This window comes from Miniopterus natalensis, chromosome 4 (genome assembly GCF_054644295.1).
Source record: "Miniopterus natalensis isolate mMinNat1 chromosome 4, mMinNat1.hap1, whole genome shotgun sequence".
NCBI lineage: Eukaryota > Metazoa > Chordata > Mammalia > Chiroptera > Miniopteridae > Miniopterus > Miniopterus natalensis.
Window position 1 is genome coordinate 43,696,290 of NC_142084.1, and position 27,188 is coordinate 43,723,477.

General features: G+C 39.8%; 1 protein-coding gene and 1 long non-coding RNA gene across 2 annotated transcripts in view; one reads left to right on the top strand and one right to left on the bottom strand.

Moving 5' to 3' along the window:
- The window catches only part of GATB (glutamyl-tRNA amidotransferase subunit B), a 70,605-nt gene extending 68,436 nt beyond the window's left edge, over positions 1-2,169 (bottom strand). The window contains exon 1 of the mRNA XM_016211209.2: positions 1,986-2,169. Within this exon, the coding sequence (XP_016066695.2) occupies positions 1,986-2,161 (176 nt within the window). The 5' untranslated portion in view covers positions 2,162-2,169. The remainder of the gene's footprint in view (positions 1-1,985) is intronic.
- Positions 2,170-2,915: 746 nt separating this feature from the next.
- LOC107535692 (uncharacterized) lies at positions 2,916-25,929 on the top strand. Its single transcript, XR_001603050.2, has 3 exons — positions 2,916-3,057; positions 6,592-6,729; positions 25,360-25,929. It is a non-coding gene; the product is annotated as an uncharacterized LOC107535692 (long non-coding RNA).
- The last annotated feature ends 1,259 nt before the right edge of the window (positions 25,930-27,188 follow it).

The window sequence follows — 27,188 nt, forward strand, 5'->3', positions numbered from 1 at the left end:
ACAATTCATAATGAACACCTACAAGACCAACAAAATAAAATTCATTTACAATGTGGCATAGAGTTCACTGTACAAATAGTAAGGTGACAGAGAAAGGAACAATTAGACATCTTAAAACAATTTACAAATGGTGGTGCCTGCTTGGCTGACTTCAGTGAAAAACAGCCTTCTCTAAATTAACTGTCTTTTATCAATTAATCACTCAGCAAATGAAGAAAGCTGTTGTTTCAAATATTTTTAGAATTGTCAGAATTCTACTAGAGAAATAATGGTAAGTAAACAGTTGCACATCTCATTATTTAAAAAGGGAAAGTCTCAGTTATGTTTTGAATTCATTTTATAATAATGACTTGCAAGTAAAATGATCAGTGACATGGATGTCATCAATCACTATTAAATAACACTCTCCTGGGAATTTGGTGAACAGGAAAACATTAAACCATCAGATCTGGCATTTTTTTCTGGTCTCCAAATCACTTTCAGTTCCCAAGATCTAGTTTCAGGTTCTTTTGCTTGTTTCTTATGCTTGATTGCTGTCAAATCTACGAAGCTGTTAAATGTTATAGTCTCTCTTAGCTGGCCACTTCTCTGATGAACGTTCCATATACAGGTCTCTCCAGGTTCTTATAGGTGTCCCTCTGAAACTCAGATATCCTGGACAATTTGCAGATAGCCTATTCACACATACTCTTTCCATATTTTGTTGGTTCCTATCCTGCTCTTCTACCACGCAATTTTCTATGTTATCTAGGTTTTTGTTTACATGTTTTGGATTTTGTTTTAATCATTTCAACACATGAAGTTCTATGTCTATAGTATTGTAAGAAAATTAATTCCTTCTCTTTACAGTTTGGAAGCATAGCCTATAATTGAGAGGAATTAAATGATCACTTTGTTAGGAATTCTGCGTTTCCTTAAAACATTATTCAAAGTAATTTTGCAGTTTCATTACATGAGAGAAAAAATACTTTCCATTGACAGTGAGATGATCTAATTTATGAAAAGTATAGAAATTGAATGCTTCTGGACACTTTCCCTCTCTGTTCCTCCAACTGAAAAGCAAAAGTAATGCCAACCTATCTCAAAGGATTAACAGAATATTAGACATGAGCCTTATATTTATGTATTTAAAAAGAAATTGTTTTAAGTCTTATACAGTGAAGTATAAACAGCTGTTCAGAGGATATCTAGCAAAATAAGCTAAGCTCTCTACACAACCAAAGGAAAGACTTCTTGTATTGGCTGCATCCCCTTAGGTCCAGACATACATGTTCAACATGAAAGCCTCCACAGATGGGTGGTGTTTCCTGACTAATGACATTAAGCCGCCCCTATCCAGAGCTTGTAGGTAAAGGCTCCCTTTCTACCTCTACAACACTGCTAGCCCATAGGAGCGCTAAATGTCAGCTAGATAAGATCCCGCTTCCAGTGTCAGACCCCACCGCTGGAACTGTTAGTGAGGGGACTGACTCCACTCTTCTGTCTGTGCAGCTTTTGATTCAAGAAAACACCGGCGGCCCCGGCCGGCGTCGCTCAGTGGTTGGTAGAGCGTGGGCCGCGCACCGAAGGGGAGACGGTTCGATTCCCGGTCAAGGGAACATGCCTCGGTGGCAGGCCCCATCCAAGGCCCTGGTCTGGGTGCCTGCGGGAGGCAACCAATCTTGTCTCTCTCACGTCGAAGTTTCCCAGCCCCGCCCTTCCACTCTCTTAAAAAACGGAAAAAATATCTTCGGCTGAGGATTAACAAAAAAATAAAAACACCTGCGATTTTACACTTGCGAATTGCCCCAATACACCGTGTATCTATTTGAGGAGAGCGGTTTATGTGTGGAGGCGGGGCTCACAGAGGGCAAATTTCAGGGCTGCCAACACCCTCCCGCTCAACAAAACGTCTAAACTGAAGGTTGGGCTGAGCGGCCATCATCTCCCCGGTCCCGCAGTTGCACCTCACACTGGAGTAGGCAGTATGGTATGAAATCGTATACCCTTTCCTCGGCTTCTGGGCCGTGCTGAGGGGCTGCTGAGCAACTGAGCTCTGTCCCCTTTTCCCGCTGGACCTGGACCCAGTCGGAGCCCTTCTTCCGTGGCGAGAATCGCGGGCAATGCATGCTAAAGCCCAACGCCTTGCAGAACCACACCAACGCATCACGGGCGCCGCCATCGCCCCTCCGCCGTCCTGGTCAGGTGACGCAGCCTCCCTCCTCCGCGAGGCTCTCTGGGAAGCGTAGTTCTAGAAATGTGTAAACCGCTATAGGCTGCGGCCGGAAGACTTCTACTCCCGGCGAGCACTGCGAGTCGAAGGCGGCCGGATCCCTGGCTGGGACCCGAGGGAAGGAGAAATAGAGGAGAGCGTGGGCGGGTTTCCGGGTCGGCAAAGGTGACGCCTCTTAGGGGGGGTTGGAGAGGTTCGTGGCCGTGAGCGCGTGTATTGTGTTTGAGTGAGAGCAGGTGGTGAGGGGGAGCCAAAGCTGAGAAATCTGGCCGGCGTTTTATATCCCTGTAACCTTTCGAGCTGAAGTCAATGACCTTGACATATCTTGAAGACTTCCTAATCTCCCAAACCCGCTCCGTTATTTTCTCTGTCTACTGCCCCACGTCACACGCCAGTTTGTGCATTAAGGCAACAAATAATTTGCATGCCTGCTCTATGCCGGGCACAGTTCCTAGGCCCTGGGGATGCAGCAGTGAGCAGGACAGTATGCTCATGGAGCTTATACACTTGGGAGAGGCGGCATACAGAAAAGCTAACAAATGAGATACAGTACTTTCAAATGCAGGTGTTATATTTAAGCAGCGGTGCTTGGAGACAAACAGACCGAGGCTGAGCCTTCTAGTGCATTTTAACTTGCAGGCCTAACTCGTTTTATTGCACTTTGCTCCATTGCACTTCACAGGTGTTCAAGGGAAAGCAAGACCCTCCATGAGCAAAAAGATGAGGCTCACTGGGGTACTCCACTTCACTACGGTAGTCTGGAACCCAAACCTACAGTATTTCTGAGGTGAGCCTGTGCTTGCTTTATTATGGTGGCCTGGAACCGAACCTGCAGTGTCTCCAAGGTATGCCTGTATTCTCCTTTATGTTCTTGGCCAGTATTTGAAACGGTCTTCTTATATGCAAGGAAGCTTGATAGCAGATACCATCATCCCAGCTGACTTCCTTTATTTTCCTGCTAGGAAACTCATACCCCTTGTTGAAATTACCATTGATCTCTCGCATTTGCGCACACAATTTAGAATAGCCATTCAGCCATTCTCTGTTATGTCACCCTGTTTTTAATTCTCCACGTAGTGCTTATGAACATCTGATGTTTTTTGGAGAATTGGTCTTATTCAGCACAGTATTACTAGAGTACACAGTAGGCCCCTCACAAATACTTGTTGAATGAAGTAGCACAGTGTGGAGAATGCATTGGACAAAGGGTGGTGGGGGTGCTCTTTTTTAGGAGGGAGATGATGAAATTGTGTGGTGGTGGAGGCCAAGAGAAATTGACCTATGTGAGACAACTTGAGAAAGTAAGATTGAAGGACTTGCTGGTGGATTGGATATGATGGTGGAGGGCTAGGTGGGGGTCAAGTAACTCCTAGATTTCTGGCTTGTACAGCTGGATGAGTGATGGAGTTATTTACAGATAAGGAAACTAGAAAAGAAAAGGGTTTGCAGAAAAATATGAGTTTGGTTGCCTTAGAGACATACAAGAGGAGAAGTCAAGTAGGTATCTTTGATGCCTAACTGCATATGGAGCAGGGGAAAAGCTGCGTAGTCTGCATACTTCATACTGATAGATTTTCAGTTATTGATCAATAAATAACCTATTAATTAGACAACTGTAACCTATAATATATTCCCATTAATACTCCTGTACAGTTATGATATTATGCAATTTAATTCCTTCACAGAGCCAATTTTAGTTACTGTCCTTAAAATTGTCATTATTTACTTTTTCTATCAATTTTACTTTTTCACCCATTATCATTGATCCAAATTGCTATACCAGAAGTATTTTCACATGACCAAAGATGAAAATGAGAGAAATGACAGAGACTGCAAAGTAGAGATGGAGATTTGTTCCAAAATTTATCTTTAATTATTGCCCTTTGTATCATGTTCAGCTCATTCTTTAGATCATTCAATAGTTTCTCTCTGTATTTCCCACCTTTACTCTAGGTAAACTTGCTTTCTCTTTCTCATTTAGCTCCTCAGGTCTTTCTGGCCCAGACTTGGGGTCAGGAAGTTCCACTTCTGATAGGACTACAGAGGAGAGAGAATCCTGTATCTAAGAAGTGAGCATGGGCATCCTTAAGCCAAAAGGAAAGGGAGCGCCTTGCTACCTTACCACTGGTGGTCAGCATGCTTAGGAGGGAATTCACAGCCTAATGAGAAGAGTTGGGGTGTTTTTGAAAACCCCTCATAAGAGACAGCAACACACCTAATGACAATCCTAATTTTATGGACAAAATGCACTGTAATGGAAACTCATCTTTGTTTAAGAAGCAGTATAATGCAGTGATAGCATATCACTTCAAAGACTCCCACCCCACCACTAGAGGGAGAGAAAATCCTATGCATGTAAGTGTATTTGATTCCTTTCACAAATGGAAACCTTCCAGTTCATTGCATATTGCACAGCCCTTTCAAAATCCCACAAGTTAATGGCTCCCTTCTCCCTGCTAGGTTCTCTGTCATTTCCAGAAATGCCCAATGGTTTCCTCATGCGTGATCTCGTGTGTAGGAGTGCACTGTTTTCCAAGCATGCCTACTCTCTTGCTCCTTAGCTAGTGGGGTGCTGCCACTGAACCTCCTACCATAGGACTGTTTCGTGCCTTCCTCCTGCATGCCAAATCTGATATCTGTCAGAACTCTTACTGACAGACAGCTTTCTACCTGAGAGAGCTATTTTGGTTCCACCGAAAAGGTGGCTGTCATCTGGAAGACACAAAGATTTTCATTTTCAAGAAGCTCAAAAAGGTAGGACAGGGTTTCTAGCAAAAACATTTTCTTAGGGAGAGTTTCTCAGCTCTTATTTTGTTCATGTAATTGACACAGTACAAATAAATTTAGAACAAGTTTTTTAAAAGAGATGTAAACCAGAGCTGAACTTCAAGTTGTTATTTATAAACGGCAGTAGTTAGGAAGTGTGTCTAAAATACCATGTTTTGTTTTGTTTAGTATTCTTCAGAGAGTCTTTTAATGTCAGAGTTGGAATGCACTGGCTTGCCTCTGTGTTTGACTTAAAATCCCCAGGTATCTATAGGAACACATTGATTTCTGAACACGCATCATTTTCCTCAAAGTCTAAGTTGTGTTAAATTGTCATCACTCCCTTTCTCATCCTTTCACTGGTTTGAATGGGGGTATGATGTGAAAACATGGTATTCTAGGATTTATAATATCTTCAATTAACCTGGATACAATACGAGGGAATGATACAAGTGGTTCAGTGTTTCCTTTTTTTTTTTTTTAATGAAGTAAACTATTTTAATGGAAACATTAAAATTTCAAGCAAAATTAAGAAGGAGATAGTTTCTATTATTTATTTTAATAGTGTATCATGGCAGTGTATCTAAAAATCTATTTGGCCCTGCCGACATGGCTCAGTGGCTGAGTGTCGACCCATGAACCTGTATGTCGAAGTTAGATTCCCATTCAGGGCACATGCCCAGGTTGAGGGCTCGACCCCCAGCAGGGGGCATGTAGGAGGCGGGCGATCAGTGACCACCTTTCATCATTGATGTTTCTATCTCTCCCTCTCCTTTCCTTTCTCTGAAATCAATAAAAACATTTTTTTTTTTTTTTAAAAATGTATTTGTATACAACTTTGAACCTTAAAATTGTGTTAACCTATCCTTTAATAAACTATGTTTGTCCTGTGGAAACAAAGGCAGGCCTTTAAGGATGTGTAGCAGACTAATAAACAGAATGCCCCTTGCAGTCTAACAGAGCTGGATGTGAATGCTTACTTTAGTGTTTCTATTGGTTCTGAAACTGTAGCACCCATCCTGCTGTCTTGACATTCTATGCCATGTGGGGAGGGAGCAAGGGTAGCTGGGTTAGTATAAATTCTCTTAGAAAAGAGGGGAAAACCCCACTTAAGGTGATGTACATATGAGAAAAATGGACAGCAAAAATTTCCACATAGGAAGAACAGTGGCACTGGAGGAAGCCCTGTTTTTGAAAAAGCATTCTAAAAACATAAAGTTCCTTCTTAGAAAAACCACATTTTAAGACCCAGTTAAGTGTTATTATGGGAAGAAGAAAGGCTGGGAGTACGTGCATGCTGGGCAGTGGAGAAAACAGTATTCATTTCCTTTTATTTTACCACAAAGTCTTGATTCTGATAAAGTACTGATGTGGAGGGAACAATCTCTTCCTCTAGAAGATTGCTGTGGGGCAGAGAAGTCTGTAACCTTTTCTTCTTTCCAAGACAGGGAACAGAGTGCCCTGTCCAATGTCTTTGTAGAGATGGAGTGCCATCTGGGGACGATGAGGCCAGTGCATGGCTGCTATTAGATTTGGCCAGCCCATAAACTGTAATCTCTCCACATCTTGGCTTCTTCAGTCTGGTCTCAAGGGATGGTTTGCTGTTTTTCCAGGCCTTTTCTTTTCTAGAAATCTGGAAGCAAACCAGAATGATGTGTAAGAAAGAAGTTCTACTTGTATGCATCCCCATGACTCACCACTTGCTTGAAAGAAGATACTCCTCAGTCAAAAGAAGGGAGTCACAGAACATGGTAAGCTGTGTCCCTGTAGGCTCTGTGTAGCATGTGGTCAGGTCCCTGCTATGCACTAGGAAGCTCTAACCTTTGTGTTTGGGAATTGGGTATTTGGCCTTGAAAGTTAAGGAGTTTGTACACACACACATACACACTTCTAAGTAGTATCTTATTTTGGAATAGTACACAAATAATGATTGAGAGCCTTTAGATTTCAGAACAGATGCTGTTTTTGTATGTCAGATGGTTCTGATGATTTTAAGTCTTTTGAGGACCAAAAGTCTGACATTAAAGAACCACACCAGCAAGACCCACCTTTCCCTCAGTGAATGAACTCCTACTTACTTGACAGTGTATCAGAATCCACTGGAGTGGAACAGAAGAGAACAGAAAGGCTTATCTTACACATCCTGCCAGGTAATCGGTGTCCTTACCTGTGAGTATCTGAACTGGAATCTCTGTATCTGTGCTGCCCTTGAACCTAGAATGGATGGTTTGCACAAAGCAATAAAGGCTGAAATCTCATTGGTGGTAGAGCCTTCAGGGCTAACCACCATTTAACATATGGCTGTTGAGAGGAAATTTAGTGCTCCGTGAAGAGATGCCACATTGAATTAAAAATCAAGCAGCTCAATTTAAACACATTAGCAATTAAGCGTTACAGCTACTGAGATAAATGCAAAGAAAGAGACAGAAAAAAGTTCCCAGTGACTCATGAATACTAATTTGGGAGGGAGAGACCAGCACAGACATTATTCATGTCTCCTTGGAGCCTGACTCTAGATTCTAATTCAATAAGACTTGATAACTTGACCCAACAGTGATTTCAAGTTGATGTTGATTTCACACTTAGACCAGCTTTGCTACTAAAAGGCATTTTCACTTCTCTCACGTGCAATAAAAATGAAAAGAAATTATGTTAAGAATAGGACTGGATATGGTGTTTTTCAAAAGGCAAGAGAAAGAAAGATTATCTAAAATGTCACACTAGCAAATAATGGCCCATGTAGCCTAATTTCTATCAGTGTTCATTCTCTAAAGCTGTTACCTTTATTTTGGTTGCCATAGTACACTGGTATCTCTGGGAAACATTTTGCAGTGATTCAGAACCCATGACTTAAAAAAATGTATTTAGATTTATTAAATAAATGCAGTACCTTTTGTTTGCCCCACCAAAACTCACATCATCTCATGAAATGTTCTCACAATTTATGAGGGTCTGCTTGACATTTCACAACCTCTCAGTTAGTGTCCTTAGCAGATGTCAAAATGAAGAATCTTGAGTTTAGGAAAGAAAATATTTGTCTTGCTTAGTTTTCTAGACCGGCAACCATTTAGATGCCTGCGGCCTTTCTCTTGGGATCTATGACAGGAGAACATTAGCTGCTATGTAACAACCTCCCTTAAAGAAATTCTGTTTACTGGAACAGTAGCTCACTTCCCCAAGGAAGACCAAGAATATTTTGCTTTTGGCCTACATTATTTATTATCTTCTTCTAGAAATGTCAAGTAGACTTATCCTTATGCCCTTGTGTTCTCTTTACCCAACAGAGAGCTAAGGTGTTACTTATTTCAGAGTGATAGTATCCTTTTGCATTGGTTCTGTTGTGCAATGGATCATATGAACTCTGCTCTCACTGTGTAAGTAATAGTTGTTGTCCATGGAGTTGAAAAATATAACCGAGTATGTGTTTTTTGTTGGATTTCTATGGTACCATTGAATCAAATATTGTGTTTACTCTTTCTTTTTTCAAAAAATGCTATTACTTATTTTCAGTTGTCAAGACACAGCAAACTTGGAAGTGGTAATTTTTACTCTGTCTGGAATGTAATGTGGCAAGACAGGCCAAATTATGGAAAATCAATTAGTTTCTGTTAACAAGAGTCCTGTGTCCAAGGTCCTGTTCTGTCTCTACTTCTGTATATAGCTAAAGTCTGCTCCTCTTCAAAGGGAGTCTTAGGAGAGTCCCACCCAAAGATTATTTTTCTAGAGCAAAAACCAGATAAGATCCAGCATTTAATCTTTGTTAATTAGCATAGAGGCAGAAATGATCACTTTACTTCCTATGTTTTTAAACTACATACTCTTGAAAGAGCAGTTAACATTCACTTTCTGAGGCCTCAAATTGCCCAAACCACAACTTCTAAATGATACTATTGTGCTTTTTGATATAAGATAAAAACTATAAGTTTTCCCAGGCATGTGGTTTCACATAAATCTCATCTATGTCAATAACTCTTCTCTGTTATCCCCTGGTATAAAATCAACTAATAAGTTCAATTGAACAAATATATCTACGCCTGAAGTTTTCATTACTTTATAATTTTATTTTTTCATAGGCTTACGGTAGAACATGCTTTTCTGCCAAGGTAAACATTGACCCCAAATTTCCCCTTGCTTTTCTTTTTTATATGTTTTTAAATGGAGAACTTTTGTTTCAAAGATTCATTTTGATGTCAGATCACTCCTTTATTACACCTAGAGAAACCACAAAGATCTAAAGACCAAGTGTATATTTTTAAAGGAAAACAACATTTATTGCTGATTTCAGAATATTAGTGATTTCATTTTCTCCACTATAGATCAGGACAACCATAATCAACAAAATCTTCAATTAACATCAACCTGCATTTAAAATAAAGCACAGGTGGAGAAGAATTGGTTTAAAGAGTTATTAAGCAACATAAAACTTACAGTAAGTCAAGTTAAAACTAACTCCTGTGTTATCTGGGGCCTGTAATTAATTTTTAAAAATCAAAACTTTTAAAAATAGCTTTCTGTTTTGAATTCTAGCATGATGCTGCTTTTTGTAGAGCCATTTCTATTAAATGTAAGTTTATTTATAGGTTGCAAGTGACTCAAAGATGTTACAGTATAAAAGGAAATGACACTCTGGAGTCTCTGTTCAGGGCTGTTTGGGGCTCCTTTAGAATGCTCAGTTTACTCAGAGGATTGCATTTAATCTTCTGAAGCAAAAGAACTTTCATAAATTAAAATTGTTGGCCAGATGGAATTTCCTGATTAATTTTTTAGTGTTTGGTGTTAAACATAATAATAAAAGGAAGAGTTCTGAGAGTAAACCCAATTAACATTTCATAAAATTTATTGCTCTAGATATGGCTTACCCTTTATTTTTATGGTTTCCATCACCATATTCCTGGAGAACCTGACTAGCTTAAAAATTGAGCATTGCCAACTCACCTCCTTCCTTCCCATTCGTTTGTTCCTTTTCTTCATTCAGTTTCCTTCTGTTTATTCTACAGCCATTCACTAGTCCTTACTAGGCTCCAGACACCATTCCTGGGCTTAGTTTATCCTGTTCTTTGTGGGTATTGGTAGAAAGAATATTTTTAACAGTCTGTAATAGTTAAGTCACTGCTGCTAGAATGATATCACTCTTGTACAAGAGACTCGTAATTCCATCTGTAATCATAGACTAGCTAATAATTTTATAAAAACTAGTCTTTGTGATGTTGAAAGCAAAGGTGGATGTTCTTCCTACATTTTCTTTTCAAGAAACATTTTCAGCTTTATTGAGGTGTAATTAGCAAATAGAATTATAAGATATTTAAAGTGTACATGATGATTTGATACATGTGTACATTGTAAAAAAAAATTACATCATCAAGTTAATTGACACACCCATTACCTCACATATTTACCTTCTTTGGGGGAGGGGGGAGGAGAACATTTCAGTTCTATTCTCTTAGCAAATTTCAATTATACAGTACAGTGTTATCAACTGTGGTCACCATGTTCTACATTAGATGCTCAGATTTATTCATTTTATAACTGAAAGTTTGTACACTTTTACTAACCTCTCCCTACTTCCCCCACTCCCTAGCCCCTGGCAATCACTTTTCTACTCTTCTATTTTTATGAGTTTTACTTTTTTAAAATTTAGATTCCACATATAAGTGGTATCATGCAGTGTTTGTCTTTCTCTGAGTGGCTTATTGCACTTAGCATAAGGCCCTTAAGGTTCAGCTCTCTCGTCGTAGATCACAGGATTTTATTCATTTTTAAGGCTGAATAATATTCCAGTTTTTGTATGTCCTATACTTTCTTTATCCATTAATTGGTCAGTGGACACTTAAGGTTGTTTCCATACCATTTATTATGCTTAATGCTGCAATGAATATGGGAGTACAGAGATTTTCAAGATAATGATCTTGGGGTTTGTTGTTGTTCTTCAGATATATACCCAGAAGTAGGATAGCTGGATCATATGGTAGTTCTATTTTTAATTTCTTGAGGAACCTCTACTTTCCTATAGTAGCTGGATGCTCCCGTTTGCATTCAAGATAAATATATTCATTTGGATATGAGGGTATTGCAAAGACAAACTTTTGAAAAGAGACTCTGCCCTACTAGACTGAGATTTTTGAGGACAAGAACCATATCTGTCATGTGTCATGTCCCTTCCATTCTCAACACTATGTTAGCCACACTGGCTACCATCTACCCACTGCTTCTGGGAATTATTGACCCTTCCCCACCCACCCCATCCACATGACCATCAAGCTGAGCTAGGACTCCATGCCAGGGCTGGCTCCATAATTTATGGGATCCAGTACAGAATTAAAATGCAGAATCTCTTGTTCAAAAATGTTTTAAGAATTTCTAGATGGTCACAGCAGAGCATTAACTTGAGCATGCCATCCTTTGAAGCATAGGTCCCTGTGTGACAGCATAGGTCGCATGCTCTACACACACAGGGCCATGGCTTATTGAGTCCTGGGGGAAGGGAATATTTGACCCATGTAGGATCAGTCAGAACCCTTTTCTGGTTTGTTTATTTGTACCAGAACTAAGAAAAGAAGCTTGTTCAACTGGATAAAACTAGGACCTGCCGGCAATCTTGTTACCAGCCATGTGAAGAAAGCTATCGATGTGCCCAGCAATCCCCCCTTTGTATCTCAGGCATGTGCAGGGAATTTTGCTCATGCCCCAAAGATCACCTAAGGTTCTGACAGCCTGCTAGTGTTCCTGCACCCCTGCAAGTTCGGCCTTGAGGCCGAGGAGGCTGGATCAGATGACCTCGTGAGCATTTTCAGGATCTGTAATTCTGTTGAGTATATAATCAGATTCTATAAGACAGACTTCATCTATAGCCATAATGGATAGGAACACAGAAGGGTGTGTAATTACTTATTTCTCTTAGCCAAGAACAGTCATTTGCTTGGACCTTGATAGTATAGTGACCACTGAGATTTAAAAAACCTATCTCTTTAAATTGGTTATCAGCCAAGCAATTTTTTAGCAAGGTGATTCTGAGAGCTTCCTTAGGGGAAAATCATATAGGTCTAAGCAAAGAGTACCTCATACCCCAGGAAACCTCCATCTCCAGTTTCAGTCTCTTTCTTCTTTTCCCAGGAGTATAACTCCAAAGAATTTTCTCAAAGAAGATTCAGAAAACACCAGTAGATGAATAAAGATTGGCTCCTGGCAGACCTCTTAACTGGCATTCTTCTGGGAGCTAGTTTTAAAGGGCAACTTTAGGGGCAAAGCACAGTCAATTTCCATGGACTGGAGTCTGGGCTTTGGTATTTTCTGAGTCCTTTTAAAAAAATTATTAGACTCTTCAAGGAAAGAAACAAGGATCAGGATTAAATGAAGGTCATAAGTGAAGTTTAAATTGAACAAATGGTTACTTCCCAAATACCCAAAGAAACTTAGGGGAAACTTAGCTGCATTTATTGTGCTATCTCAACTATTTTTAAATAAAACAAGTATATAGATTGGAACCTGTTCCAGTGAGAAATGAGTAATGCTTCAAATTCATAAGACAAAACAAACAAAAAGTTTGTTGCAGAATACTATTTAAACAAGGTCTCATTCCTAGGAAGACTTTTTTGTTTATGCCACTTCTTTATAAATTTATAGATGAAGATGTTAGATCCCAGGATGGTAAAACCTCATATCTTCACAGTGTGCACCAAGATCCATCCAGACCTCTTTTTTCCTAATCCTGGCTGGGTTAATATCCAGAGCCCTGCTCTGTGCACTGCCTCGGAGGTGAGAAATTGATATGTGTCATAATGATGACTTGCTCTTACATTAATATTTTTGGTTCTTCAAACTGAATAAAATTTAGCTTTTTATTTCCTAAGTAAAAACAGAATAAAGCTAAGGTGAGAGCCATGAGACTTAGAAGGGCAAGAAAGCCTACAAAGACAATTCCTAAGGGAAGGTCTTCTACAAATGTCCTGAAGATTAGGTCCATATGTCTTTCTGGAACTTTTGCCAAGATAGTCAGAGGATCAAAATTACTTCTTCATGGCCATTATGCAGTGTCACATCTTATAGAGCCAAAGGAATAGATTCCAGACATGCAGAACACACATCCCTTCAGCCTCTCTCAGGCAGGCTGTCAACTAACTCCACAGCACAAATCACAAAGGGCAGCCAGAGCCTTGAGACGTGCCCTGCTAATCTATTCCTTACTGTCTGCCTTCCTAGTGCAGTAGAGTGAACAACCTGTGACCAGGCCCCCATTCTGCACACTGCCTTCCCCCATGCAGTCACTCCCAGACTAGAAGAAATAGGGTAAGAGGGGGAGCAGGAAAGAGAGGGGAGAGATTTTGTCAGGAAGAGCAGGGGAAAGAAGTCACACATCCAGGAATCTCTAGTAGAGGACCTAGCACGTAAACTTCGACTCGTGCTGCCTGTCCTCTAAGTGGCCAGAAAACATACTCCAAATGCCACTCCTCCTCCTCAGTGTCCTTCTTTTCCTCTTCCTCTCTACGGTCTGTCTTCCACAGCTGAATGCTTCTGAGTGTTTTCACTCTTAGAAACAGTATGATTCCTGTCAAACCACAGCTTCAACTTTTCAAAAAAGCTCTTGTGCTTTCATTTCTGTAACTGAGACCAGCAATCTGTCATGTACAGTGTCATTTCCAACTGACTGTTAGAAATCTCCACCTGGATGCCCTGCCAGCACCTTGAAATCAACATGTCCACAATCTCAGCATCTTCCCTCCTGAATGTAATGTTCCTTTCCTGGACATTTTTCTGTTAATAAGAAACTACTCTCAGTCATTCCGGCTATACGTATTGAAATTATATGTGAATCTGGCCTCTCCTGTACTGTCACACATGTTTGGTGATTGCCAGGTTTCTGGCCTTGGTGACTAAGAGGAGATGATGCCTCCATAGAAGAATAATCTGATATGTGGGACAGGATATGAAGTGCAGCTTTGGACACGCTGAGTTTGAGATGTCAGTGAGACATCTAAATAGGTGTGTTGCAGGGCTTGTGGGAAATACCAGCCTGAAAACCAAAAATTCTAGACTGGAAATATAAATGTGGGCATCATAAGAAAATAAGTGGTGGTTAAGACCATGACAGTGATGTTACCTGAGTGGGGTAGAACTCTGCCTCTGATCTTATATTCCTGAGAGCAAACAAGGCTTCTGGAAGCAGAGTTATTATAACTGCATGGGTTGCTCACATCCCACCCTTCCCTTTTGGGATAATGCTGTGAAAGCCAGTTGTCACCTTGTGTGTGCAAAAGGGTTTTTGCACCATAGCAAAGGGACTCCAAAATTATGACTCTGAAACCAGTCACAAAAATTTTCTTTTATGTTTTCTTCTGGACAGTTTATAGTTTAGGTTTTACATTTAGGTTTATGATACATTCTGAGTTAAATTTTTTATATGGTACAAAGTATGGGTCAGAGTTCTTTTTTTTTAAGTGGGTATTTATGGAAAAGATTATCGTTTCTCTACTGCATTGCCTTTGCAACATTGTAAAAACCATCAGTTGTTCATGTGTATGTGGATCTACTTCTGGGCTCTCCATTTTGTTCTGTTGACTTCTAAGTCTGTCTTTACTCCAGTACAGCACTGTGTTGATTATTATATCTTTATAATAAACCTTGAAATTGGTTAGTGTTAGTTATCAACTTTGTTCTTCTTTTTCAAAGTTGTTCGGCTATTCTAGGTCCTATTCAGTACCATATAAATTTTAGAATCAGTTTGTCAGTTTCTGCAAAAATCATCACTGAGATTTTGATTGAGATTTCATTGAATCTGTAGATTAATGTGGGGAAAGCTGGTTTCTTAACAGTATTGAGTCTGATTTAGTTTATTTAGTTTTTCTTTAATTTCTCTCAGCAATATTAGTTTTCAGTGTACATATCTGGCATAATTTTGTCAGATTTATGCTTAAGTACATTTGATTTTTGATGCTATTGTAAATAGTATTGTTTTAAAATTTTAATTTCTGATTGTCACTAGTATATAGAAAAACAACTGTTTTTTTGCATATTATCATGCATTCTATAATCTTACTAAAATCACTTATTAGCTTTTTTGTAGATTTCATCAGATTTTCTATGTTGACAGTTATGTTGTATGTAAATAAAATCAGCTTTACTTTTTCCTTTTAAATCCAGATGCATTTTTTTCTTGCATTATTTACCAACTAAAACTTCTGGGACAAGTTTGAGAAGACATCATAAGAATGTATGTTCTTGCTTCATTCTTACACTTAATGGGAAAGTATTTTTCAATTTACCCATTTAGTTACCAATTCTAGTACTCCTTGTTCCTTTGTGTAGATACATATTTCCATCTGTTATCATTTTCCTTTTGTCTGAAAGACTTTCTTTAACATCTGTTATTGTCCAGGTCTGCCTCTGATGAATTATTATAGTATTTATATGTAAACATTTTTTGGCTTTATTAATTACTTTTTTCTGAGTGGAATGCTAGTTGGGGTATCCCCTTTTACAGACATTGTTCCAGTGTCTTCTCACTTCCATCATTTCCGATAAGAAATCTACTGTAATCCTTATTGTTCTTCTGTACCTAACATGCCTTTTCCCCCCTCTAATTTTGATATTTCTCTTTATCACTGGCTTTGAGCAATTTTAATTGATGTGTCTTGTGCTTGAAATTTGTTTAACTTCTTATATACTTGGACTTACAGGTTTCAACAGATATGGAGAGTTTTCAGCCATTATTTCTTTAAATATTTTTTCCTGTCCATTTCCTCCTTCCCCCACTTTAGGGACTCCAATTTCTTAGATACTAGGCTTCTTAAAGATATTCTAGAAGTTATTGAGGGTCTCTTCCTTTTCCAGATTTTCTTTTTCTCTGTGTATTTTTGTTTGGATAGTTTCTATTACTATATTTTCAAATCACTAATCTTTTTTCTGCAATATTTCATCTGCCATGAGTTCCATGCAGTGTAGTTTTCTTCTCACACATGCCTTTAGCAATGAGGTCTGTGAAGAGAGAGCATAATTTGTCAAGTGGACATGCATGGCAATTCTTCTTTTCTGGCTTTCTTTTTTTTCAAATTTAATTTTTATCCAAGTCACACATACATAGTTTAATAACCCATTTAGATATTTAACGTATGTGTATTAGAATGAAATTTCAGCTGCATTTAACAGAAACCCAGAATAATAGTATATTAAATACATAAGGCTGTTCTTTCATAGTAAAAGCTGTTTAGTGTTACATAGTCCAGGGCTTGTGTGGTGGTTTCTAAAGTTATCAGAAGTATAGGCGTCTCCTAGCTATCTGCTTCTCTGTCCTCATAATAAGCTCCAGCCATTTACATTGGCATTCCAGGCACTAGAAAGAAAAAAAGAGGAAGGACAAAAGGCATGTAATTCCCAACAACTTTGGCTTATATCCATTGTCCACAATGAAGTCATATTGCCACATCTAGCTGGAATCCTCTGATCTTTTTTTAGATAATTTTATTGCAGGTGGGAAAACTATTGTAGAGATCCATATGGTCTCTCTAAGATGAGAACCAGATTTCATTTTTTTTGGTCTGATTCTTCTAATCTCAAACTTTGCTTCAGGATGTTATTTACACAAAGTACAAACAAAGGCAAGTAAATGAAAACAGTGCAGGACCAGGTACAAGTCCCCTGGGCATGTTATTTACTCTCTCTCATAAGGTTTATTCATTTCAGAAATAAAGGACAATAATACCTTTTATAGCTCCTGGTTGTTGTGATGATCAAATGAGGGCATTTAAAGGAACATTATTGGAAAGATATATAGCAGTATGTGAATGTGAAAGATTATAACTCTCAGAAAGGAACACAGAACCTTCTAATAAACACTCAGTTATAACTTGCTGCTATTTTTGACCAGGAGAAATGAAATAAAGCAACAGTAGAAAAAGCAAGAATTAGGTAAGGTATTACTCAGGTTCAGTGGAAAGGAAAGTGACGGAGAAAGCTCTGGGCAGTGGATGGAGCAGAGGCCTTTGGACAGATGACAGATAGGTTTCAAACCCTGCTTTCAGACCTTAGTGGGACATTCATAAGTTTCTTTGTCTGCAAAATGAGGAAAATAATGCCTACCTTGCATTGTTGCTATGAGAAACAGACTTACAGAGATAAAAATAAATGTAAAGCCCCTGGAACATAGCTGTCATTCAATAAATGACAGCAATGATCAGTGGTTAGGGGTTTGCTACCTCTGGAGCCAGGATGTGTAGGTTCCCTCAGCCTACCATTTATGAGTTCTGTGATTTGGGGCAAATTATTCAGCCTCTCTGGGCCTGTTTCCTCATCTGTAATGGGATGGTAACAGTAGCTACTATATATGGTGTTTATTAATAATAAATAGGTTAGTCAGTGGAAAGTGTCTACAATGAAGCCCTGGCCCATAATCACCGCTCAATAAATATTAGCTATTATTATTGTTATTAGCTACTAAACAACAAAGCAACTGTTTCAACCATGCATTGAGTCATCATTCAGAGTCCAAAGTCACAGATATAATTTAATTTCTGTGCTAATAAATTTTTACATAATAAATAAACAGTTGACTTGTCCTGGTACCAGGTGGCTCATTGTCTAAAGGGCCTCCAGTCCTGTGTTCCTGGTCCCATAAGTCCTTAAGCCAGCGGTGGCTGCAGTGAGAATATTTGAAGACATTCTCATGTCAGGGCTCTGATCCTGATTCTATCCTGAAAAAAGAAGCCCTAAATTGGGAAACAATAAAGGGAAGAGGGATGAATTATCTCCTATCCGATTCATGGGCATCCCTGAATAGCCTCAAACATTATGGCCTTTCTATTTAAAGCAAAAACTGAGAACTTACAGAAATTATTGAACTTTTTACCCTCCTAACTTCAAATATTCCAGTACTAGTTGCCTACTTGAACCAATGACTAGATTGACTGTAGAGACTTCCTAAGTCATTCACCAGCCCTGACTTTACTCCGGCTTGCCTTTGACTCTAAGCTGCCTCTGTCCGGGGACTGCCAACTTCATGCTCTTATATGGTTCCAAACGTAAGGATGGCTGCATTGCCCAAGTGCTCAATGAATAGTTGTTAAATGAAAAGCTAATCAGTGTGTGGGGGGTAATGTAGCAAAAATGCCTGTGTTTGTATCATCAAATGTTTATGATACATGAAGATAATATGTAGCTTAGATTTTTAATGGTGATATCTAATTTAATGCCCTCTCCTAATCTTAACATCTTGCCCTGTAGTGGTTTAGTGTTTGTGTCTCTCTAAAAGACTATGAACTTCTTAAACACAGGGGACTTATTTTTCTCATCTGTAATACTTGGGGAATGGATGAGTGAGTGAATTATCCATTCAACAAATACTTGTTGAGCTCTGAGCGATGATCTGGGGATATAGCAGTTCTCAAGTCAGATGACACCTGTGATCTCTCATGGAGCTTACATTTTAGAGGAGGAGAAAACCCATAAATGAGAATGAAGAAGGTAATTTCAGATAATGCAATAAACCCCTCTTAAATTCCATTAATTCAATTGTTGTTGTTTTAGGCATTTTCTCACAAGGAAAGTGTAGTGTGTAATTTGGCCCTGAGTGCCTTCTCTGTGCACAGATTTCTACAGAGGGAAGAAGTGTAGGCTGAAAGATTTATCTAAATTACTAAAATGCAATGATCTAGTCCTCCAAAATGAGACAAGCAGCAGCCTCGCTAAAGTGTGTTAGCTTGGCCTGCAATTTGCTAATCAGAGGCTGGAGGTGACATGCCATGAAACCACACAGGCTTTTGACTGATAGGCTCACCGAAGGTTCAGCAGCAAATCTGTGCTCTGTAATTGGAAGTTTAAAGACACAAATCTCAGGTCACTTAAATAAAAAGCTTAATATTCCTTCTGCCTTCTCCCTCTTCTAAAGATTGAAGGAAAACATCTCTGTCAGAAATAATCTGATACTGCTCTATCACTCCCAGTGAAGCACCATTGACAGCTATCCACAACAAAGTCCTCGCCCATAGATAGCACTTATAAGTGTATATAAGAAAAATTCTTTCTTCAAAACATGATAAATGTATTTTGGAAATACTACTCTACATGTCTAAATGATAAAAGGAAAACAAACTCAATTAGCCTAGACCAAATGTCACCCTTTGATACACACAGGTAACTCCTGCTGAGATAATTCTACAAAAGCCAAGGTTGTATTTGGGTCTTAGAATGCGTTTTTTTCAAGGGCAGAAGTTAATCTTTAGCAAGTGCCCCTGCATTCTGTATCCACATGTAGTGTCTGTATATATGTGTAGAGTTTTAGTGTTTCTATCCACTACCTATGAAAAGAAAGGTATTGAGAACTGAATGACTGGGTAGCAATTAGGGCCAAGAGGATGAGTATTCACCTTCCTGCTTGTTAAATGATCTCTACCTGGCACTTTCAGAAAAGCTTATGTTTTAGCTGTGCGTGTGTGTGTGTATGGAGACCCACTTCTGTCTGATCCTCTGTGATTAGTCCCTAGGTGGCCAAGAAATGGGGTAAGTAGGAACAGGGGCCATGAAACAGAAATGCCACCAACCAGGGTACATTCCACCAGTGCTTCTCCCCAGCATTGCCTAGTTTCCTTTCTGATTCTTGTTCTACAGATGGCTGAGCCATGGAGGAGGCAGAAGGGAAAGAAGAAGGCCTGCTATTTTTCTTCCATAGCCATATCCCTCATGGTTAAAATTAAGCTTCAGCATCTTAGAATGAAAAGCATTGACATTTGTGGGATGGGTGTACCTTTAAGTTTGTATTAAGTCAAATTCTTTAATATGATAAAAATAAATTACATAGTTCATTCTAGACATCCATGAAAATAGTGAGAATAAATTATTCCAAAGAGATTACTCTGTAGAAAAAGAGCTATTATCCAATTTCTACTCTTGCCCTTAATGTTTCACTTAGATTTATATTCATAATGTTATCAGAACACATTAAACCAAGCAAGATACCTACCAAGAATTTGGCTTGTTATTTACTCTCCTTATATACTTACACATGCATTTATGAAGCCAAAGGAAGCACAAACATGCAAATAGACACACGATCACATGATACTTCATCTCATACAGTGCAGGCGTTTTTGACAGGCTAATTTTTAGTAGGTGCCCAGTCAGTTGGTTTCACAGCTTAACTATTCATTGTCAGACAGGGTGTCTGTGTTTCCCCCGTGCACTTCCAGTTTGCAGAATAGTGCCAGTCTGACATGTTGCCTTGTGACTTGATAATAGATTCCACATCCAGTGGTACTATAACATCCAATCCCTCTCAGCTGGGGGGAATCTGGCAATTGGTGCCAGCCTGAAGAACTGCAAGAATTGGGGTGCACATGTGCCACGTCATGCATAAAAGGGCCACAGTGAATTCACACCCTCTATATGCACAAGGAGTTGCAAAAGGGGTGCTTTGAAACTAAAATGATGAGGAGGGCATAGTATGTGAAGACTTTCCTGATATCTTCCATTCTCACTTTGTGAAATCTGGGGTGAAACAAAATCACCATTGTTCCACTAGGTCAGGTCTGTGCTCGCTCTGTGCTCCATTTGTCCCTCAACACATTGCTATTTCTCAGTGATTATCATTATCATTATTAATGATTGTAATAATTGACAGCCTGGTAAATAACTCGAAAAGAGCTGGTTTCCTGAAGAAAAAAATAAGCCACTGTAATAATGGCTCTTTTACACAGTAATAAATAGCACATTTGTGTCGTTGTATTTTAAATTATGTCTTTGTTTGCTGAGGCTGGAGGGCATAGGGTGCAGTTTTGAAATCCAATAAATGAACAAATGAATTAGCATTAGGAAAAGGGTACATGTTAATCAAAACCAGCCGTTTGGACTTCGGGCCCTTAATTGCATGTAAATTTTCTGTTTTGCTTCTTTCTTTTTATATCACTTATTCCTGGATTTACAGATCTGGCCTTACCCATAAGCGTAGGAGAATATTGCTTACTGGGTGCTGAGATTTTACATTATGCCAAATAAAATAGCTCTTTCTGAAAGAAATACCCTTTAAAAAAGGAAAAGCTTAAAATGCAAATGTACCGGAAGCAAGGACTGAAAGGGACCTGGGAAACTCCATACTCACTTTGGAGCTTCTCTCCCTCACTTTGATCAGTCAGTAGTAGGGGAAGGAAGACAGACCTGGATAATGGGTTCCTGAAAAATAGAATGTCAATATATTGCTTTCTGCAAGACTTGCCGAAGATCTTGCTCAATTGCCTGACTGAGAAAAATGTATGTTTCCTCCTACCTATATCTTAAAACATTTTCCTGCAAGGTAAATATATTTACCTTCGTAAATAATTCAATTAAACCAGAATTAGAACAAAATAACATTTCCTGCTATGTGAAACCATAGCTCAAGCTTTTTCACCTCTACTCTTTCTGATTTACAGTGACATCTAATGTTAGAATACAAACTCGAATATGATCTATGGAGCTCAAAATGCATTTCTTTTAGAAATGGTTTGGCATGAATGTATTTGTGCAACCAAACTCATTTGTTTTAAAAGATGGCAGAGTAGATTTTACCTAGAAAACCCCTTGGAATTCCAAACACACATTCTCCGAGGTATCTATACATTGTTGGAATCTGGTAGAAGATACGAATCCATTTCAACTAAGAAAGCCTTTCATGAAATATCAGCTTGGTAGATAAAGTGTCAACTTGGTGGAAGTAATAATAAAGATGATAATATCTCATTGAGAAACAGATTGAGTAACGTTTCACTCCCTTTTGTTCCATCAGAACATCAGTGGCCAAGAGTACTACATCTACAGAATGTGAATTTTCATTGCTCCCTGATGCCTCATTTCCTAGGGATCCCATTACTTAGGGCCTAAAGCAACTCAGGCATACTTGGAGAATCATTGTTCTATCTTCTGTTTCAAGCTTTGTCATGGATTCCTCATTTCCTTTATCTACACAGTTGGAAAGCTTCTTGCCCTACACTTTAAGATTGAGTTCCATCTTGGTCCACCCTAGGCTTGGTTTCCTCTTGGAGCCACTGAACAGTTTCTGGGTATGGAGAAGTGTCTTTTCTCAGTTTCCTACATAATTCTGGCTGAACTAGCATCTTGCATACAGCTGCTGCCTCTGACCGCTTCTGCTTCACTCTGACAGGCAGAGCCTCCCACTTTCTGTGTGAAGGTCTTTGCTCCCTAAAACCATGCTTCCCAGTACTGTGCAGATGCCCCATTGAAGCACTCCTCACGTGGTACTGATGTTAGTTTCCTAGGGCTGCTGTAAAAAATCACAAATGGGCTGTTTAAAACAACAGAAATTTTTTCTCATGCCGTCCTGGAAGCTAGAAGTTCCAAATCAAGGTGTCAGTGGGGTTGGTTCCCATTGGAAGTTCTGAGGGAGAATCAGTTCCATGTTACCCTCCTAAAATCTAGTGGTTTCGGGCAATCTTTGGTCTTCCTTGGCTGTGACACTATAAATCTAGCCCTCTGTCACTGAAGGAAGATCAGACTGGAATAGGTTCTCCTATGGTGTCGGGGGAAGGAATTTTAGGGGCACATGCATAGGAGGATTTGAGTAATAGAGGCAAAACTTTTTAGAGTGCCCTTGAAAAGACTGCCACACTAACCGAGGCACTTCCCCAGCACTCTGCTGGTAGATCGTGTTCACTGCCCCCAGGTACACCAGTCCTGATGTCTCAGGGAAAGGGAAGGGGTAACAACCAGGTGGTTCAGGTACATTTTGCTGTGGGAGAAGTCTAGCTTCTAGGGCAGTAGGCCTGCACCTGGGCCCACCAGGCCCAGCATGGTCAACAGGGCCCAGAACTGCATCACCCTGATACTTGAGGACGACCCTGGGCAAGTTACTTAAGTTCCCTGTACCTCATTCCCTATCTGCACGCCTGCCACCAAAGCTGGAAGGTGTCTGGGCCACAGTGGCACTGCATTTCAGCCTGTGTGGCCACTAAAAAGAGACTGAGGCCTTTGTTAAGTTTCCCTATAATTCCTTTGGCTTATAAGAGAGCAGGCTTTCTTTCAAACTATCCAATCTCTTTCTGGATTTTCCCAGGCTTGCATCCTTACTCTGTCAGATCATTTCTCCAGGTTTTCCCAGGTTTGTCTCCTTCTCTTCACGGTCACCATTTTTGTTAATGTGCATATCTCAGTAAAGGAATTCCCCCTCACTCTTTCTCCCTCCCCTCATTAATCCAGGGGAACCAACCAGTTGTTCCCCGGAATATCTATGAAACTAGTTTCCCAACTTAATCAGGCTTAGCTGGTTTTCTCCCTTCTCTTTTGTTAATACCTAGCTAACGAATAACTACGTTAATACCCACTATAATGTGTCTACTTCTTCACATGGGGTCCTCCCCTGTGTGTGTGTCTGTGTCTCTTCTCCTCTTATAAGGACACCAGTCATATTGGCTTGGAGCCCATCCTACTCCAATATGACGTCATCTTGTGCAGGGGAGGGTAAATAATTTTTCCTCTACCCTTCTGAGTTCTTAGCTGAGACCACCCCCACCTCCTTAGTAATAAAACACAGATTAACACAAGAAAAACAAACAGCAGTTTATTAATTGTATACCTCATGAATCCTTGGGAGATATCCAGGGGAAAATGAGTAACTCCACAAGGTAGTTGAGAATTTAGGATTAAATATCATCTTAACAGGGAAAGGGAAGGGATAACATCAGTCACTTTGAGGAGACTAAATGATCTCTAAGAAAGATTAATGGGCCCTTAGAAGAATAGATGGAATGTATGATAATTGGTGACCAAATTTGTCTGGGTGTGGTGTCTACTTCCAGACTCCTATGATCAGAGTCAGTCTTTACTGATGGGTGAAAATCCTGGGAAGGGGATCTATGACAATTGAGTTTCTTTTGGAGAATCTGCGTTTAGTCACAAAGTTCAGAGAAAACCTCTCCCTGCATTTGCTGTTTTTCAAGTGGCTACAATTCAAAATTATCAACATACCAAAATGGCATATTTTGAGGTGCATGTCCTGAAGTCTTAGACCTAGGACAGGACTACCTGCCATGCCTCACTTTTAGCTAGAAAGTTTTAATTTCACATCATCCCATGTGGTTACTTTTGGTTTCTGAGTTTGTCAGGCCCTCCATTCAGGCTTCCCCTGTGCTTGTCAGGTTTAGTATGTGGCCCCTTTTTCCTCCACCATGGTGTTATAATCTTTATTTACATTGTCACCTTTCCCTATTGCATTGTGACACCCTTGAGGACAGTTCTGTCCCAGCACCTGGTACATCACAATGCTCAATAAATAATGATCGAATAATGAATAAGCAAACTTATATGTATTCATAATTACTAGGTTGGGAATTTGGGAAATGTTGCTACTTGATAGAAAAGGACCCCCAACTCCTGCTTGGGTGCCTAGAATTTATTATCCTTCAGAATATTGACTGGAGTGGGTACAAACACTATGTTTTACTTTGCAAAACTAGCTTCAATATTTCAATAAACCCGACAGAAATGGTACGTGTATCCACAGAAAGGCTGCACAGGCTAACCAAAATGTCAACTTTCTTTGCTCTCAACTCAAAATTTTATTAAATAGGAACTGGGAGTGACTCAGAAAAGCTAAAGCTCAGAGCCCCGTGACATTTTAGGGATAATTTTCAGGAGCTAGGTTCTAACTTGGGTGGTCTCTTCCAGAACCTTAAACAGAATGGGGAGCAAGAGCCCACATTTGCCCCTGGTGTTACTCTCACTGTCTTCATTTATCTACAGCAACTACCCTTCTCTGGTTCAAAGCTGGTCTACCAACTCTCTTCTTTCTGTCCACTCCCCCAGCCCTGCCCAGCTTTTGTTTTTTATATTTGTTCTTTAACTTTTCCTGTATTACATCCCCCTCCCGTTGAGCAACGAGCCTCATCAACTTCCTGCCTTAGGGGAAAAGGGGCGCCTTCTCTGTACAGCAGACAAGCTCTGTTACCAGCCCCTTACTACATGGAGAATCCGCAGTACAAATGTCGGGCTAGTAAAACCATTGTTTTGCTGTCTAACCCTATGTTTGCGTGTCTGAAGTGACTACCACCCTCGTCCTTTTTCTTTGTTAACTTTTACAACAAATTAGATATAATCACCCCCATGGCAGACAGTCACCTTGGGCCTGTTAGCACAAAAGCAAACAGGAAAAGCTAATTAAATCATTTTCAAAATATCAAAATAACTTCTAATGTACTAAGTAATTACAAGTTACTCAATGACAAGGGCCAAAGAGGAAATCACCTGGGTGATGAGATGGAAGAACTTGGTGGGGGGTTCACAGCCTGGAAGGGGTGTGAGTTTAGAGTTTGCCACCCCAAAATATGCCACTCTGGCATAAAGATTATTTTGAGCTGAATGCAATTTAATAAACAGACATAAGAAAAGCTCTCTGCCCTCCTCCTCCCTACCAGGAAAGCCAAAATGATCGTTAAACACCGGAGACAACTCTAGACTCTTATCAACCTAGAGATGACAGCAGCGGAGGAATCTACATTACAAACCTTGTCAGCATAACCCTTATCTTCCATTAGTATCCCCCATATGTTTACCTTCCCACGGTTTCCCACCCCTAAAAGTCTAAAGCTCCTTTCTTTTGTCACGTCTCTGTAAAATGTATTGTTCTTTGTTGGGATGTTATATAAACCCAAGTTCTAACCACCACTTTGGGTTACTTACTACTGAGTAACTCCTGTTTGTATGTGCAGTGCATGTGTTAATAAACTTCTGTTTGGTTTTCTCTTGTTAATCTGGTTTTTGTCAGCCTGATTTGCACGGCTCAGCCAATGAACTTAAGATGGATAAAGGAAAACATTTTTTCTTCCCCTACAGGGGAAAAAATCTTAGGGGAAGGGCCCCCCAAAAGATCATATTGTTCTTATTAGGGCATGGGACATGTTTCACCACTGCCTGAACTAGCCAACCACTTAATTTTACTCTGCAATTTCCCCCATTTATTTCAGATCAATAAGCATGTTCCTAAGCATTTAGTCTTGGGCAAGTCTTGTGACACTCTCAGATACCCTTATCTAGTGACTTTTTAAAATGTTTTAAGAAGCTGTTTTTTTCATGATGGGGTCGGGAGAAGGGAGGAGAAAGAACTAGAAGCTTTTGTGATACTGTGGCTTGGCTGCTCATTAGAATCACCTGGGGAGCTTAAAAAGCTACATACATATTAGTATGTAAGAGTTTATTATTATTACTTAAGACCTGGCTTCTGGAGCAGCATTGATTAGGCAGTGAATTCTGGGAGAATGCCTTTTGGGTTTCTGTAGTGAAGTTGGGTTCATGCTACCTCTTTTCCAGGTGTTGGCATTGGCCAGTGCTTGAGTGATATTCTTAAGGCTGTGGTCCCCACCCTCTCTTCGCAGCCCTTCCCATCACATATTTGACTTTAGCACAAGGCTGTGCTATACCACTGGACAGCTGGGACGGCTGTGTCAAGACCTGCAGTGTCATCCCATCCAATGTCACGGATGCCTGAGTGATCACATCATGCATAGTGCATATCTTATTGCAGCAGAAAGGTGTGGTGCTGAGTGTAAGGGCCCACGTCATGGGCACTTCTCTTTATGAGAGACTAGAACTACCCAATGAAGATATCCGCTGTCTCTGAGGTATTTGACAATATAATGCTTGTATTTCCATTTTGTCCTGAGAAATAGGATGAAGAATAAGGTCATTAATCTTTTCTTCAAATTCGGCATCCTGCTTTTATTCTGATTCCTCAAAATTAATAGACCAGATTCACTTGGTGTCACTTGGTTGGTGTGGCCTGTGAAAGCCTGAAGTTTATGGCAACTGGGATTTAAGAGTCCTTATTAATGGGTAGGTGACAAGAAGCCTGCACAAGCCGAGGGACCCAAGGGACAAGGAAGCACCCAGCAGAGGCACTGCGGTGCTAGAGGACGTGTGGACTTGCTGAAGCATTGGCTTGACCATTCATTATTTTCTCCTTTTATTTACTATCTAAAAACATTTATTGCATACCATTGAGTTGGATAGGCTCTGTGGGTGCCTTGCTTATAGAGTAGGTGCACCTCAAATGTTTGTAGAATGAGTAAAAAAGACAATGATTTGTAGAAGGAGCTCCTCGTGAGTGGCCTTGACCTGCAACTTGTGTCGTAGACTTCCTGAGAGATCACTTCTGTAATGAATGTGGGCCAAATGCCCCCGCTTACTGATTTCTCCAGCTACCTTTCCCTCTTGGATATTTGTGGGAATGGATGTCATTTCTGTCTGA